Below are 18026 nucleotides of genomic sequence, written 5' to 3' on the forward strand. Positions count from 1 at the left end.
TAAACAAAAAAAAAGGAACTCAACTTACCAATACTATGAAATTGCCATCTCTGATGAATTCTTTCTGGAAGGAGTTGCAAAATTTTCTACAAAAGAAACCAAGAAAAAAAACACAAACAAGGATCTGAAAGACCAAAGAGTATTTGCACAGAGGTCACAGATCAGAAGCTGAAGGGTTAATTTAGAAAATTTCCACATTGCTTTCCCTGGAAGCACCGCTGTCCTTTCAAGATAAGGCCATTCCTAAAGCTAAAAGGCCCAAAGGTTCTGACGGAGAATCTGGCAAGTCCTGCATTGGAGACCTCAGATGTTACTGCAGTTTAACTGGCGCTTCACTGCCTCTTTGCTGTGTTACTGCTTATTGCATAGCAAGTGGAATGGGATGAGTATCTATCTCAGTTGCTGTGGTTCACAACAAGCCGTATGAGGTTAATTAGGTTAATTCCACCTTTATAGTGGCTTAAGCTAGGATGTGCAGCTGTGAGCTTGCTTCTGTGGCACAGGCAAACATTTGCTTCAGCGTTCTTAGAGGAGTAATGAGCTACAGCAAAACAAAAAAGAAAAGAGCTAGGGGAATAATAGTCAAACACCTTTCCAGGTAGAATGGAGGAAGATCATCCTCAAATGGTAAAAACCACAGCACAGTTAGTGACAAAGGCAGTAGAAAGTCTATTCCATAGCACCTGAGCATTTATGCTAGAGGCATCACCAACTTGTAAACAACCTGATTTCCTGGAAGAATGACTGGTTCTGGCCCTCTAGAATCCTGTGCAACTGCTTAAGAAGTACAGGTCACTTAATACCCCTTTACTTAGGAATCAGAGAACAAAAAAAACCAGCTCTCTTCAGATTCACTCTCCTAACAGCTAACCCTACAGTTTTAAGCACCAATGTAAAATAAATAAATAAAGAAAGAAAGAAAGCCACCCTTGAATTTGTATTAAACTTTTAAAAATACATAAAACCACAATCCTTGTTTCATAACTAGAAGCCCCTATCAAGAAGGAAAGGCAAAAACTTACCATTCTAGGCTCAGAAATGATCTAATTTAATTAAATTAGTTTCTAATTCAAGATATGCTTTTGTTAAGGATACTGTGAAATGCTATTTTCAAATAGTAAATCTAATAAAAGATAAAAATCTAATAAAAAATGAAAGACCTATAAAAAAATAATTTGGCAGCTGTAATGTATTATGAGAAAAATCACTGGGACAAGTACTGTTTCTTATCTTCATGGACGACATAGACATGGAATCAAGTGCACCCTCCAGCAAGTTTGCAGAACACACCAAGCTGACTGGTGTGGCTGACATGCCTGAAGGAAGGGATGCATCCAGAGGGACCCAGACAAGCTTCAGAAGTGGGCCTATATGAACCTCCTGAGGTTCAACAAGGCCAAGTGCAAGGTCCTGCAACCTGCCTGGGCTGGGGCAATCTCCACTATCCATATCGACTGGGGGATGAAGGGATTGAGGACAGCACTGCCAAGAAGGACGGACATGTACACACTCAGTGGGGGCGGGGAGTACCACCACCAAATACTAATGAACTATCTGCAAGCACAGAAAACATCTTTTTCCAGTTAAGACATCTAACTGCAAAACTGCAAGTCAAATTCTTCTCACACAAAGCACATACACTGAACTCAAAGCAAAACTAAAAAAAGGAATGCAGTTAACAGTAAGCACGTTTTGCGGCTACCCTTGGACAGCTGTACTGTTATTACTCAACAGGACTTAATTAAATGTAAAAAACTCATACAGGAATATTCAAGTTATCTTACCTCAAAAATAAAAAGAATAGAATCTAATTCTTCTCTCTGAGACTTGTGACCTACATGCAATTAAAAATAAAGATCCACTTTGATTATCAAAACAATATGTAAAGAACACTGACAAAGATTCTTAGATCTGTAAAACAAAAATATGCATTTCTACAACCACAAGAATTACTTGGCATTCCTTCTACAAATAAAAAACATAGATTTCCTACTTACAGATTATAATAGTTACAGTTTCTAGAATTTTCTATTATAGCATTAATGGCTGTTTAAGTGGCACAGTATCTTGTTCAACAAAACAGATTAATTCTGCAGAGCACAAAAGCATAACACCTTAAGAATCCTTATTTTGCAAAAGGGCAAAACCAGTCATCAGAGAACAAACTCTCCTTACCTATATTGCATGCAACTCAAATCACTCTGCTTTTATTTGCAAAGTTAGTGCTTTCACATATTTCTACACATCTAATGCTATAATTTGTGACCACAGACACTATGCTTTATTTATAACACTCTGCTTTATTTTATTACAAACACAGAACACAAAAGAGTGAAAATTCTATTTTAAGTACTTACCTTTTTGTTTAAGACCTACTTCAATAGTCACAAAGTTTTCAAAGAACACATAATATATATGTGAGAAATGTAGGTCGAAAAACTGTTTGAGATCAATTGATTCTGCATTCTCTGAAAAACAGAATAGAACATTCAGGGTCAAACACTGCACTGGTAACGAAATTCTTGAAGTTAATTCTTTCAAACTAAAGCAAAAGAACTTCAATCTGACACCGTAAGTACCTAGTGAATTTTAAAAAAGGAAACGTCTCCTTGTATGTCAACAATGCCTACAAATCCCAGTGATGAATCAGAATTCCACCAGGACTAGCACTGTACAAATGAATAATGTTTTTATTGTTAACTTCATAGAAACAAAACAAATAACCCTGCCTAAACTCCACAACAGAAAAACCAACACTGTCCCCAACCATAATTACTAGACACAACTAATCTTACTTAAGAAAGAAGAGATGGACGATAAGCAAGTAACACCTCTGCTTTGTAAAGAAACTGCCTGGGAGGAAGCAAGCGGCAGCACTGGATTCCCATTGCTGCCTCCTTGCTCCCTCAAAGCTCCAACATGCACTTTCCTTTCCAGTCTGGCCCAGTCCCCCGTATTCCTTTCATGCGTGGTCTCAGGAGATCAAGAGCTGGGACCTCAGGGATACCCAGAGGAAGAAATACCATTGCACACCCCAGGAAAGTTTCCAGACTCTTTTCCCACAACCCGCTAGACTGTTTTGTGCAAATCCCCGGTTAAAGAAATACATGCTGATTTATCTACATTAATTTTAAATAGATTGTTTTAAACAATCAATTCTTTTAAGCCTTAGTATACATTGAACTAAAAAACATTCCCTATCCTGTTGTTTAAGTGCATTAGAGAAACTAGGTGGACAGAACAACTGTAGGGATGCACAGAGGAACAGGGAGATGGCATTTTATAGGGCAAAGCTCTCCCCTAGCAGAATATTGATGTGAAACAAACAAAAAAAAAAACCCCACCAAAACAAAGAGGCAAGGCAAACAAAATCTTTTTAGAATGACAGTTTTTATCATCTCACAAGACTGGATGTACAACTGGCAGAGAAGCAATCAGTTGAAAGGATGGCCAAAAGCACAGCATATTTTCAATTCTATTTTATTATGTAGTGCTACAGGTCTGTCAACTCAATTTTATGACAAATCTTACTATAAAAGTTTGCAATATGTGTTCAAATTTTGCAGTACCACAGCATTCTGCCAACGTCTTGCATAATCTGAGCAGCAGAGCCACATTGCTCTTGCAGAAGACAGTGCTACATTAACAATTAAGATAACTCCTAAAGCAAGGCAGCTTAGCTAACAATATGTTTACTGGTGTAGCATCACAAGCACGTGCCTAATCAGGGTCTAGAACAACTCTTCGTGGCTGATGCTCTGCACGGATAACTCTAAACAGGGAGACCCAAACCCTAACACTAACCTTAACCCTCCCTGTTTAGAGTTGTCCCTGCAGAGCATCAGCCACGGAGAGTTACCCCTTTCTGGTCTAACCACCTACAATTACCTAACTTCCAGTTTTTCAGAAACTGCTACACCACTTACAGATCAGCAGTTGAACTGCTACAGTTTGAGTGTGAAATATTAAAGTAAGAACAAAACTGAATTCCACTTTAAACAAACTAGACAATGAATTTCAAAAGATGTGGGCAAGTATACAAGAAACAGTTTGCCTAGAGAACAAGCATGATCATTATATCCACTTCCACTCATAGGGCAGAGCCCTAATTAAGTTCTAGACTGTGGACAAGAAAATATAGCAAGAGGCAAACCAAAAGGTTTTAAGACAGCAGGATTAAAGGTAAAAAGAAAGCAATGACTGAGACTTTCAGAAGAAAGGAGGGTGCAGAAGAAAACCTTTAAGCCCCTAAACTTAACTGCTGTGTGAGAATTACATTTAGAAAGCAGTGGAATGGTTCACTCTATGTTAAGGAGCAGAAAGCACTATTTACAAATACTAGAGAGATCAGAAGCAATTAAACAGTGTTTCTGCCAGTCAACACACAGGAATGCTGCATTAATGTTACAGCCACATTAAACGTTTTGTTTCCTGAAACAGGCCCCCATTCTTTCTCCAGAGATGAATGAACTAGTAATACTTCAGAAAAAAACCAAACCAACAAAACAAAACAAACACTCCACCACAACCTACTGCTGTTAATGCTAAAACTCAGGTCTCCTAATGGAGGGAACACCTGTGTGTCTCAAAGGTTTGCCACCTAGAGTAAGACACCTTCTGCTCATTTCAAAGGATGGTTTTAGTGATTTAGTAAGCTGCTGGCCCAGAAATTTTGGAACCTTGCACTGGTCAAGGAAGTCTGGAACTCATTATGTATACCTGGACTAAGAATCATGGCCAGAAAGAGAAGAGGAGGAAATAGCAGATACAGCATGGAGTAATGTAGACCTTAGAGGAGTTTGCTTTGGAAATCGCCTAGTCTCGCCACTTGCATACATCATTCCAGTCCACAGCTACCTCTATACCAAATACTAATGACTAAAGACTACTGTGCTCTTATATTACTTTGCCATTAAAATGCATCATTTACCTATCAACTGAATTTGTCTTACTAACTTCCAGCTATAAGCTTCTGTTAATGCCTTTTTGACTAATTATGAATCCAATATTTTTTCCCTAACAATAAAGTTTCTAAAACATTTAGTTCACGTTTATCCTTGCGACCAACTAATGATAGAGTTCTTCAATTCTCTCATCTTAAAACATTTTCTTCCACACTAGGTCACTGCCTCTTTTCTATGCTCCCCTAAAGTACTGCATACAGAGGTAAATGCTGAATACAGAGGTAAAAATGATTTCCGCTACAAGGAACACGTTGTCCTTTTCACACAACCTTGAACTGGGAATTGGCAGGAAGCTGCCTGTCTGCTTTGGTTACTTAATCTTTTCTGCGTTTTTAAGAAAGGAGACATAGCCTTGTTTTTACAGGAAATGCCATTACACAGGAACAGGCTTTTATCCCTAATTTACAGTTCTTTTGGTTTTTAAACAAATAAACAAACAGAAACTTTTGTATTCTACCACAGACTCACATAACTAACACAAACTACCATATTCCTTGTGTTCTTAGTACTCATGCCCAGACTGGGAGGGAGGAAGGACTCAAAAATCTGGCACCATAAAAAAAAAAAAAAAAGTTAGAAACGTTTCTCAGCCTGGGAGAGGGAAAAATGGGACAATACCTATATATTACTGCATTTCAAGCATGTAAAGCCTAAGCCACTACTGTACAAAGTATCATTCTAGAACAATAAAATCCAGACTTCCAGCATCATTTATGGAAGTCGTCTGTCAAGAAAATGCAGTTCTCTTCATGCTTTACAAGAACAAGAAACATGGATTTTTGATTGATGAGCTTTCCTTAATTTTCTGGAACTTAAAAATTGGTACAAATCTGATCTCTGTATCAGCTCTGTATGTTCAGTGATTTGTTCTGCCACCAACCTCCACCTAAGAGCAAACCCATTTACTCCAAGCCTTTTATTATGGGTCAATTATCAGCATATACCTTTTTAACCAGGAATAATTTGCATCCACAAAAGTATTTCAGTATTTTAATAAAAATGTAACCCTTTAATAGTACATATTAGAAGAAAGATAATATTTAAATATCATATCATACTTAAAATTACAAAGGAACCACCTCAGAGCACTTAAAAATGTGACATTGTCAGATGTAAAACGTGAACCAGAAGAAGCAAGACAAATTTTTACTTCATATTTAAACCTGTAAGGGATCACCTGAGCAAGATTCTGCAGAGCTTAAAAGTTTACGCACACAACGCCCAAGTCCTCTGCAGAAAGTGGATCACAATGGGCCTCAACTTACACTACACATAATTCACCTTCCCTGATTATATTGTTTTCTACATGGTACCCTAGAAGCTACTATAAATCAATCTGTAGTACCTGTTGATTATCAATAAACAAGTTGAGTTACCAAGGGAAATGGATCTATACTATTTAGATGATTGCCCGCTGTATGAAATTAAAATATTATAAAACAGGTAACCATACTTTCTACACAGGGCAGAACTTCAAAAGGTAAACAATCAAAATCCTGAACTTAAAACTAAAACAACTCCCCTCCCACAGATCTCGGGTATCTATTGCACTTTTCTGAGGACAACATTAACATGCACCCTTTCACACACAGCACTGCAGAAACTTACCACAGCATTTAACAGAACAGTCTACACCATTACAGATCAAGCTGTGGTTAATTTTACCTTCTATTTTAACTGATTTAATAGTACGTTCAAACAAAATCGTTACAGCACATAGTATAACAAAAACATTGTTCTGTCTCCCTCTAAGAAGTCACTTTCCCTTATCCAAAAATAAAATGCCAGTGACAACTGCAGCAAACAATAACCTGGAAGACCGCCAGACTTCTATTTCTGTAGCGTGGAGGCCTGCTATAGACTGAAGTGTTCAGTATCAATTCTCAGAACAAACTACTGCTATTAGAAAGTAAATGGTTTCTAAGCGACCTCAATTTCTGCTACCACATATGCAAAATGACCAACAGAAGTTACTCACTCTTAATTCCCCAAGCTGGAAAAATTAACAGCTGCTGTAGAGCAAACAGTACAGAGGTTTAGTTACACATGGACAGTCTCCTGAATAGAAAAGCATGTCATTTAGAACAATTACATGGAAAACCTCTTGAACTAACTGGCTCTGGCAGAGTTAACAGACCGTCGAAGTGGAAGAGACCTGACAACAAACCACAACATTTCAAATACTGAGCTACAAATGCAAATCTGTTAATCAAGGGCTTCACATTAGACCTTACTGCTATTTTTTTAAGAAAAGTAACTGTGTTAAAGAAAATATTCTTGAGGATTTGGGTACTGAAAAACGAAAACACTTTAACAAATCTTTTAATGATTTCTATTATGCATTAAACAAGTTTGTAGTCCTCATGACCACCGTCTTTTTGATACAAACATACAAGAAAAAAGATTCATGAATTAATAAACAGGTTAATAGCACCAATGACCATCACCTAAATATAAACTGTTAACTAATTTCAAGGCCAGGGCTCTACAGGAATTAAAGAAGCAGCTGACAGCTCTCCAAGGAAATTCTTTCAGGGTTCTTGCAGACTCCAGAACAGTTACACTAGTATTTAAGCAACTTGAAGCACTTCAGAATGAAAATAAGCACATTGCTATGGAACTGCCACATGCTAAACCCCCATAGGCCTCCCATTCACATCCAAGCAGTCAGAACTGCCCCTTTGTCTGACCTGCGGCTTTGATCCCACTCCAGCCCTTCCCCTTGCAAGCCAGCAGCACTGGCAACTACTGCAGTCTGCAAGTCAAGGGTAACCTTCACCAAAACCCTACAGCAAAGCAACGCTCCTCCCTTTCTTTCTGGCCAAAACAGAACAGAATGGGTTCAGGGCTACGTTAAGACCAACAGAACATCAACTCTGACTTCTTAAACTGCACTCAACTCGCAGCCAAATCCATGAATTACAGTGGTGACATAACCTCTGCAGTTAAAAATACCAGGGGAAAAAAAAAAAACCACACCACCACCACAAACCTATAACTCTTGCCAAAAATAACACAGCTTTGCACATCCACAGAAACTTCTGGAACAGTTATCTCCAAAGAAAATTCCAGGCAGCTAGTTTTGCTGTACCTTCTCACTTGTCTCTCGCTTTAATGACCATGAAACATTGTTCATTCATTATTGTATATAAGCAATACTATAGTGAATGATGCTGACGATGCGCAATACCAATGAATGCCATGTCGCTGATGCATTAGGGCTGACTGCCAGTCACACAAATTTCTCAAATAAAGTCCCTTTAGACAAATGCTATCTCTAAGTACATTATTCGATACTAAACAATATATCAGAATGGAAGTCTAAGGCAGCCCGTTTCATTTTACCCAGTATAGTTTGAATTTTACCTTTGAGAGATTATGCTGAGAGCTAATCAAACACTGAGAATAACAAAAATAAATAAAAACAACCCCCCACTTCAAACACTCTGTTCTCTTAGCATTTCATTTTACAAGCATTCTCTCCATGGTTCCAGAGATACAAGCAGTGTATTTTTAAGATATCAGATGCAAGCATATTAATTTATGAGAAACAATATATTCCTTTTTCCTTTCCTCTGGATTAAGAGATTACAGGCCTGTAACTCTTGCTCTACAAAAAGTTAGAAAGAAAAAAAAAATCTTCAGAATTCAGCCCTAAAAGTAAATCTTAAACCAAACGTATTCATTTGACTTGCTTGCACACAGTAAGATTATGCAGAAATCATTAAATATTTAGGAGGCTTAGCTTGTTATGTTTTTAAAAAAAAGAATAATTACAAAATCTGACTGAAACTACAAATTCAAGAGGCTGCAGCAAAATATTTGATAATAAAACTAAAAAAGAAGAGGTCAATATTGTTACGGTATGACATTAGGAAATGGTCGCGTATCTATCTAGCAGTATTTACAATGTTCTCAAAGCACTGTTTTAACAAAAGGACAAATCAAGCATAAATTGATGCTTGAAGGATTACTAGAATAAGCTTTTAGGAACTACCATTTTAAAGCCATAGAATTATAGTTTAATGTTTAAGTCTGATTAAACAGTGTAACACTGATTATAAGAAGAATGCAATATTATTTCCGTATTATTTCATCTTAACGATCATAAAAATTGCAATTAGCTGCTAATTCACTGGGGACTGCTAGATATATATATATATTTTTCAGGAAAATCACAAGCTTCATTCTGTAGGCAGTACCTAGTTCTGCAAGGTACACTATGTGCCTCTACTTCTATCTGCCAGGAAAGTCTCTGTGATCACACCTGCACTAAGGGCAGCTGGCAGCCTCCCTTAGAGCAGGGCTCCACTTCTGACTAGGCTGCGAGCGGCTGCCATAGGGACCAAGACAATCCCATCAGATGTTCTCACTCAAGGTTGAGACACCGTAACCATCCCTGTAAGTCACAGTAAACAAAAGTCACCTGCAAAACAGGGTATCATTAGGGAACTGTAGGAGACTTAAAGGTACCTCCCAGAACTAAGAAGGGGGAATGGAGCAGAAGGGGTGGGGGGCCAACATTCCCCTACAGGAAAGAAACTAATAGACCACAAGAGAATCATATCTTTTGAAGCAGATAGTTGCAGCTGTTTCAAGAAAAATAGCACAGCAGGAAAACAATGAAAAGCAGAAAACTCACAGACACATACCTCCCAAGATATGAGACTTCAATCTCTTTCCCATTTTTCGTAGCATTTCTTAGTGATAATATTTATTACTATTTGGAGGTCACAAAACCAAAACCTTATGCCTGTCACATGCATAAATCGTAAACTGGTCACATATTACATTTACTTTAACAAATAATTTAATAAATTCTGAATTAGTCACAGCATTTCACCGAATTTTGCTTGGATCCTAAACTATCAAAAAGGCTGAATTGAGTCATACTGAAGCAGAGCAGAGGACCAGCCAGAGAAGAGCACTGCAGCGAAGTGGCCAAGAGCAGTTACCCACAAACGAGTTACAGAAAAAAAAAAAAAACACTCAAAAAAACCACCCACAACAAATGCATATCCTGACTGCCTAAAACTGATAGTCTAGAACTGATAGTCAGGAGCTTCACGAGCTAAAATCTTTCAATGTAACTTCTATTTCCTAGCCTTTTTCCATATACATTTACATATTTTTCACTACCTGCCCCTAGATAAAGGGTTTCCAAAGCTTTCTGTGTTTTTTCACATTAAAGTTTTACTCTCATCTGAGTAATTTCCACCTCCAAATCCTCTATACACTGACTACAAAGTACTAAAGCTGCAATGATATTAGGTGTGTCTTAGAAAGACACAAAATTTTCTATATTCTTTATGCAGTCAGGCTAATTTGCATCTTTCACTAAACTTAAGCCCAGTTGTTGCCAATGACCAGATACTTTTTCCTGAAATTACCTTGTAAAAGGCATTTGAATAACGTACACTACTTTTAATTTGTTAAAAATAAATGTCAGTTGCCCTTCTGCTCTCCATTCATTTAGTTCATAATTGGGTCCTCTGAAACTGGTCAGTCTCTTCTTCACATTATACCACCTTAAATATTTTTAGATGATGCCTGACCTGTACCACTGCCTTGCAGGACTAAACTGTCAGGCTTTTACCATAATGAAACTTTTTAGATTTCTCCTCTTCGGCTAACAGCCAACCAGCAGTCTACAATTCACAAGGACTATGCATCTTTTCATGACTATTCCATTATTTTATCTTACTGGAGAACTGCTTCTTTGGACACCTCGACAAAAGAGAGGGAACACAAATTAGTACTCCCTTTCCTCCCTCCCCCCTCAAGTCCTAACCATGACTTCAAGGTCATGCTTCAGTTTGTATCGTTGCTGAGAGCAAAAAATGTTAACTGGTCCAATACACTTTGCAGGCCTACTGAAAGGATTTTAAATTTAAATGCAAGAGGAAATTCTCCTGGATGTGGAATGGCAGAGAATTCTCTTCTGGATAGTCTTTTAAAAAGCCTCCAACCTCCATGGTCTAAGAGCAGTAAACAAGACAAATAATTTTTCATTCATAATGATGCAGAACAGAGCTGAATTGAGATTTCTTCCCTTCTCCCCTCTGATAGTCTGTTGGCAATGGCTAGCTTGGCTTCCCCCAAGAACATGGAAACATGCCAATTATGCTGGAGGAGCTGTCGCTGAAGCAAAGTGATAAACAGGAGAATGCAGCACTATGATGCTCAAGCTGCATGTGAAGCCACCTCAGGTAGCAGCCTATCTTATTTGGGCACATTCCTTTTTCAATCTTACCCTGCACAACAGTCAAAGAAACCTATGGAGAAAAAAAGGGCATAGAGCTTATGCTTTGAAAGTCAGCTTAGGGAGCAGAGAAATTTAAGGAATAAGGCAAGAAGGAGATCACAGCCGAAGAGATACTTCAAACAATCTGCCAAACAATTCTCTCGCATTACAGTGGGAATAGTTGAGAAACATCCTATTCTCCAAAAAAAGAACTTGGTTTTGTACCTCATACATCTAAGAATATCTGCATAATGACAAAATCCTGTAGATGCATGCAAGACAAGAAAAGCTGAATACCGTTACACCTTTCCCAACTTAGACAGTCACACACTGTATTCTCCCAAACTTGGAGAAAGGCTGTGTGGGAGCTGTGCTTCAGAGGCTGAAACAATAGGCATGTGCAGGGAGAAAAAGAGGAATGGCCATCACATGAAAACATGCCCCAACAGATTTAGCCTGTCCTACAGCCAGCAAGGAGAAACCTTAGATAGGAGTCTGCTTGGCGTTGAGCTCATGGCTTGCCTCTTACAGGAAGCATCTAAGTACTAACAAGAAGAATGAAAACCTTGTAAATACAAAGACAAGCAAAAGAACGAAATATCATATCTAGAACAGATGAGACTAAAATCACACAGATCGTTCAACAGGTCAAAGCAAAAGTAGAAATATTCAACATACTTTAGCCAGAAAACCTAAATTCAGTAGGTACTTAGTTTCCATATAATGCTCTTTCCTCTAAAATTTCAGCTGATGAAGTAGCTAAAAATAAGTCAACACAAAGCAAACCACAACTAGCTCAGCACAGCTAGTTAAGAAGACTGGTAATCCTCTAAGTGAGGCAACAGGACACATCTGACTACTGAGGTGTCTTGCTACCCCACAATTCTCCATTTCAAAAGTCTAAATAATTATTATGTTGCAGAAAGCAAGTCATGCAACAGCAGGTGCTGCCATACTGCAACACCTGTTTCTTCAAACACCACTATGAAAGAAAAAAAAGGGAGCAATAACAGTTTTCCTTTGAAACAAAAGAATCCAGCCTTGGAAGCCACCCACAAGGTGTTTGAATACCCTCACTGTGGGCAGAACCCAAAATAATCCATTCAGTACTCTGTGCTAAATATGGAATGCAGCTGCCCTTGACCCAGCCCTGCTCATGTGTTGATAAACTGCTGAAAACAACACACACATTTACAGAACTGAAGGGCCCAAAAGATGCCTCTGGAGCTAGCTTCTTTTTTCAAGGACAGCTTGATGATGCTTACTTGGATTTTTACTAACACATGCAACTAACATATACTTTAGAAGGGTTAAATCTGGGGTATTTTTTCCCCCACTGTTTGTCCATTAGGCCATTACTCCATATAATCGCAATTCCTAATTCACTGGTGAGGTTTAACAGCTGTTCATGTAGAACTGTGGCAATACTTAAGCACTTATGTTCCCTCCTCGACCAACTAGCAAACCAAAAGTGTTTTCACTGTATGGATGCTCTGGTACGCTCTTACTGTTGCAGCGCTTACCTTGAAAACGTACACAAACCTAAATGGTTACCGTAAGCACTTAGTGGGTTTGGGAGTCACAGGCACCAGCAGGGATCACCGGACACTTCCATTCAAGCGCAGCAGCGTTTCTGGAGCTCTAGAGGGTAATTCCCGGGGGAAGCACGCCAGCTACTCGCCTCCACCCGCAGCCGTTAAATGAATTCCTCCTTCAACGCCGGTGCCCGGGCCGTGCAGCGGGGCCCGCTCACCGCCCGACGGGCCCTGCAGCCTCGCCGGAGCCCCGCAGGGCCGCCCCGGGTCTCCCAGCCCGCCTCCCGCCCCGGCGCTCCCGGCCCTTCCCACGGCGGGACCCGGGTCCCCCGCGGCCGCCTCACCGATGAGAACGCGCAGGTGCTTGAGGCGGGTGAGCGGGTCTTTGCGGGTGTCCAGCACCTTCTGCGTGGATTTCCGCACGTCCCCGTGCGGCTTCTTGGAGAACATCCCGCCGGGCCCGGCCCCGGCGCCGCGCTCCAGAGGCGGGCAGCGGCCTCCAGATCCGCCCGCACCGCGGCCCCTACATCGCCCGCGGCGGCAGCGCCACCGCCTCCTCCTCCTCCTCCTCCTCCTCCCCCTCCTGCCTGGGGCTCGGGGCGCGGCGCGGGCCCGGGGGGCCGGGCCTGGGCTCCCCCTTCCGCCTTCCCCTGTTCTCCTCCCGCTGCTTCACGACAGCCGTCAGGTGCGACCCCGGGCGTCCCTGTGGCAACCGCGCCGTGACGTCACGGCCGGCGCACCTCCGCGGCGCACAGCCGCGCGCTCTGCCGCCTGCCCCGCGCTTTGCCGGGGGTCCCGGGCCGGCCGTGGGGAGCGGGCACCGGAGAGGAGTCGCGGCTCGTTGCAGGGTCCTTTTTGCGACTCGACCCACCCCCCGCCGCCGCGGGAAACCGCACTTGAGCCATGTATAAGTAAAATATAAAGTTATCCTATCCTACAGCTGCTGCTGGCTACGCAGAGACACTCGAGTGTAGTGAGGTAAGGCGGGAATAACGAAATAGAATCCAGGTGGAGACTCCAAACCTTTCCTCAAGCCTCAGTTGTGCAACTGGCCGCGCTGCGTCTCTCTGTTCCCCTTTCCACAGCGCTCCTTGGAGTGCTGCAACTCCCCACCCTGAGCTCCTGCCTGGAGTCGCTTCTTCCCAGTTTCGGTGCCTACTCTTTCAGCAGCAGGCCTGGCATCGAGCCCAAACCGTCAGGCATGGCTGGGGCAAGGCTGACAGTCTGCTCCGTCTTCTTTTCTTCTGTGCTGAGCTCCGTAGAGCGGTCATGCTCACGGTGCTTCTACAGCAAAGCCAAAAACGGCCTCAAGAAACTGTACAGCTCCAGTTCCACACACAACCTCACCAAAAGGTCCTGCAACAACTGCCAGGGGTACCTCTGAGATACTGTGATAGCTCTGCTGCTGAGGGCTGAATTAGTAATATGGAAAAAGCCAACATTCCTCTTAAAAGCCTGGAATTGGTTCACAATAATGAAATTAACGAAATAGAGAATGCTTGGACTTTTCAATAGATATCTGCTGTTGTATCATTTAAGTGTCATGATTTCCAGTGTCTCATTGCTTGGATGCTTTTATATAGTCCCTGGTGCTTCGTTTTGCATGAAGGAAATCCAGCTGCCTCAGCTAAGAGTCTGATGACAGCAGCTGCAGTTTTTTTAATATGGGCGATATTTGACTATTTGAGACTTGTTATAAAGTTTTAAGAGCTGTCAATGTTTACACACCTGCTACATAAATAACATAACCTGAGTATTTAAATGCATGACCAATAATAGTGTTACAAGCTTTAGGACAGTGGGATTTAGTCAGTAGGGCATCAGTGAGGGAGCCTGTGTCATCTGCCTACCTATGTGGTCTGCTCCAAAGCACTTCATAGCTCTACCAATCTCTGTAAATGAGATCTGAAGATAAGCAGTGTTAGGTAACAGCTAGCATTACAATAATTTAATTTACCATAACACAGGACATTTTAGCTCTTTAAGATCTGATAATGATACAATGACTTACGCGTTTTGTTTTCTAAATGTGACTAATTCTAAGCACATTTATTTGCTTTGGTGATCTTTAAAAAATACCTTTTCTCTGGAAATTTTTTCTTTTCTGATTTTTTTTTTAGGTCCTTAACTCAAGACAGAGCTTAAAAATAATAAACCGAGTAAGACATCACCAAAATATTAAATGAAAGGAGGGAATGGTGTTAACCAAGGTAATCATGGCTTCTACCTCCTCATGTGAAGCACGCCGGGCAGGAACGACACGTTCTGTACAAAGTGAAAGCCGTGATCTTGCAAAGGCTTGACTTTGAAGCATGTGACTTCAATGTCTTTGATTATGCATGCAGTTCAAGGTTAGAAAATAGCAGGATTAGTTAGGGAGGAGGGACGGGTTAGGCTCTACTGCATTCCAGGTGGCTATTACTGCACCCAATTCTTTACATTTCCACATAAAAGAAATAATTTTTTAGATGTTTTTGTTCAGTTGTGAAGGGACCTCCATAAGTAAGTTATACTGGACTTTTCTAGAACCATAGAATGGTTTGGATTGGAAGGGACCTTAAAGATTATCTACTTCCAACCCCTCTACCATAGGCAAGGACACAAAGGAATAGTGTAGACTATTAAATGGTGCAGAACTTTTTCCCCCTTCTTTTAACTCTCTCTACAAGGCCACGTACAGCACTCAAAGTAGTGGGGGCAACTGGGTTACATTCATACTATCAATTAACTTCTCACAATTCATCTAGGATTTATGATGTCCAAAGAATTCAGCTTGTTGTCAAGTACTTCTAAAAACCATCTGACTGTTTTTTTGATATATCAAAGAGAGCAAAAATCCTTCAGTTCTAGCCTAGTTCAACAGTTCTAATTTCAAATGGATAGATTATGTTCTGGATTCTTACATCTACCCCAAGAAATTCAAGTTCCTGGAACCCTTGCTTTACTAATATTTACACTACATTAAGGTACGTGATTAAAAATGAGTTAAAATGACTTAGAATTTCACTAAGTATTTCCCTTCTCTCAGATAGCTGAGAGCCAACAATCATTAGCTAAGCTTTGTTTTGTTAATATTCTAGGACTATATCAGCTACTCTGGAAGAACACAGGAGCTATATGGCCTATCATGAGCAGAAACTTTCATACATGTAAAAGCTATTTTCAACTGATGTAACTGTTACTAATTCCTGTCCAGCAGCGCCAAGGAATGCAGACTTTTGCAGTGCGAAGTCACCTTCAACTTACAGTGTTTGAGTTCTTATGTAAGCAGTAGCACCCATATCTGATATGAAAGAGGTTTTGAAATGTGAATACACTGATACAGTGGCAGTTACAGCAACCTTTTTTTTTTTAACCAAAACTGGTCAAACGCTCTCAGTCAACCATTGAGATGTTTTCTTTTTCTTCCCCAACTTAGGAAATAGTTTTGCAATATCGAAAAAGCCACAAGAGCTCTTCTAGAAGAGAAAAGCCCTGCAGAAGCTCTGCATGCCTGCCAGCCTCTACACAAGAGCAAATTTTACACAAATCATTTCCTTTTTATCAAATTAAATATTTTGCTGCCATTCTTCCCTTATCTCACCTGCAGGAGTAATCAGTGTCTTTTAGAAATAAGTGATATCTCTTTGATTGTATTTCAATTAGTAGTTTTAAACTTACTTTGAACCATTTGCAAAATACACCAGAATATCTTGCTTAGATAATACATGAACTGAAGGAGGGACATGATCCAATAATCTTCAAACATAGCCAGTAGCTTGCACACTGTGACTGCTGCTTTAACTTTCTGCTGACCTTGTCCCGCAGGGAAAATGGTTTGTTCAGTATTCTTGTGACCTGCCTCCTAACACTGTACTTTGCAATTGAGGGTGAAGAATCAGATTTGATAGAGGAACCACTTAACCATTTATTTGTGATACTGGATTAGAATTCTTTCAACTGACATAATTCGGTTTGCCAGAGTTCATAAACACCCTAGTGCTACAACTTCTTTCATAACCCATACTACAGGTGAGGCCAAAGGACTGACTAAAACCTCACATGTGTGTTCCAGATAAATTTATTTCATACTTGTTCTTTCATCAATAATAACACATACTGATAGACCTGGCTAATATGTCTTGTTCCCTTTGGAAGACGTCACCCACCCGGTCAATCTTGTGATTACCAGTCCAAGACAAACTACAACTTTGAACTGAGAGAACTCGTAACAAGATTTTCAAATTCATTAAGATGTAGTGCACTGTATTGAATCAAACAAAATAAAACCTCTTTTGTCCATACTTCTTGAAGGTTTAATCTATACCTGTGTCCTATGAACTCACATTCTACGTATTTGGCTTCTTTCTTTACAATCTTGTGAGAAATATTAAGTTACTATGCAGTCTCTATTTGACAAACTAGGTAAAAAATTACAATTCTGCTTCATAGCTTCTCCTGAAGATGTCTAGTGTAACAGCCACCAACCATGCTTATGCCAGGTTTCACTTTTCTGTGTGATTCACAAACGTGATTCAATAGCCAGATTCCAATTTTTGGCTCAAGTGCCCAGACTGGGTCCTAGGAAAGCAATGCCTGCAAATCCAAGCTTTTCATCTTTGGGTGTGTAAATTCCCATCTTCAATCATCAGCAAAGTTTCCCAGACTGGGAGAGGAGATTTCACCATCTGTCAAGGGCTGTGCTGGCCAGCATTTTATTTATGGTGATTGTTAGAGCATCCAATTTTTTTTCAGTACCAGCTTTCAACAGAATTGCCAGTTTTCAATTTTACATTGTTGTCAACTGTCCCCATTAATGGACTATAATTCTTTCTAATTGTTCAGAATTGCCACATACCAGATGTTAATCCTCACTTCCCCATTAAAGGCAGAGCTGAGCTGATGAGGATGATGACAATCACCCTCTTTTTAATGGCTATTTTACTCACCATCCAGAAAAAAAAAAATCATAGTTTTGTAGGCACCTAATATTGCCTTTCATTTACCTTGGTTAAAAGGTTAATCCTCGCAGGCTGGTGCAATGTTACCTGACTGTGGATTCCTAGCTGGTATATATACACAGCAAGATACAAATCTTTGCAAATCCTCTAGTAGGCTAGCCAGAATGTCTTCTTTCCCCCTTCCTTCTAGCACACATCTGGCCCTAGGTAGCTGATTAAGGTAGGTGTTGCCACTTTATATGTTGAGGGCTAGTAGGTTAATTAACTTTTATGTTTGTGGGAACGAATTATAATATGCTACTGGCACATATATCTCCTGGAAATAGCTTGTTCTCTTATCTTC

The 18026-nt window shown here is 40.3% G+C and overlaps 1 protein-coding gene and 1 long non-coding RNA gene across 9 annotated transcripts in view; one reads left to right on the forward strand and one right to left on the reverse strand.

Moving 5' to 3' along the window:
* RALGAPA1 (Ral GTPase activating protein catalytic subunit alpha 1) overlaps positions 1 to 13328 on the reverse strand; it is a 125471-nt gene extending 112143 nt beyond the window's left edge. For all 8 annotated transcript variants that reach the window (XM_054068514.1, XM_054068513.1, XM_054068508.1 and 5 more), the window contains exons 1-4: positions 13088 to 13328; positions 2358 to 2468; positions 1785 to 1834; positions 29 to 86 (exon numbers count right to left, since the gene is read on the reverse strand). In XM_054068514.1, coding sequence (XP_053924489.1) covers positions 29 to 86; positions 1785 to 1834; positions 2358 to 2468; positions 13088 to 13193 — 325 coding nt within the window. In that variant the 5' untranslated portion in view covers positions 13194 to 13328. The remainder of the gene's footprint in view (positions 1 to 28; positions 87 to 1784; positions 1835 to 2357; positions 2469 to 13087) is intronic.
* Positions 13329 to 13456: 128 nt separating this feature from the next.
* On the forward strand, positions 13457 to 15957 carry LOC128852347 (uncharacterized). Its single transcript, XR_008450144.1, has 3 exons — positions 13457 to 13721; positions 14864 to 15709; positions 15824 to 15957. It is a non-coding gene; the product is annotated as an uncharacterized LOC128852347 (long non-coding RNA).
* The last annotated feature ends 2069 nt before the right edge of the window (positions 15958 to 18026 follow it).

The sequence above is a fragment of the Cuculus canorus genome, chromosome 5 (assembly GCF_017976375.1).
Source record: "Cuculus canorus isolate bCucCan1 chromosome 5, bCucCan1.pri, whole genome shotgun sequence".
Taxonomy (NCBI): Eukaryota; Metazoa; Chordata; class Aves; order Cuculiformes; family Cuculidae; genus Cuculus; species Cuculus canorus.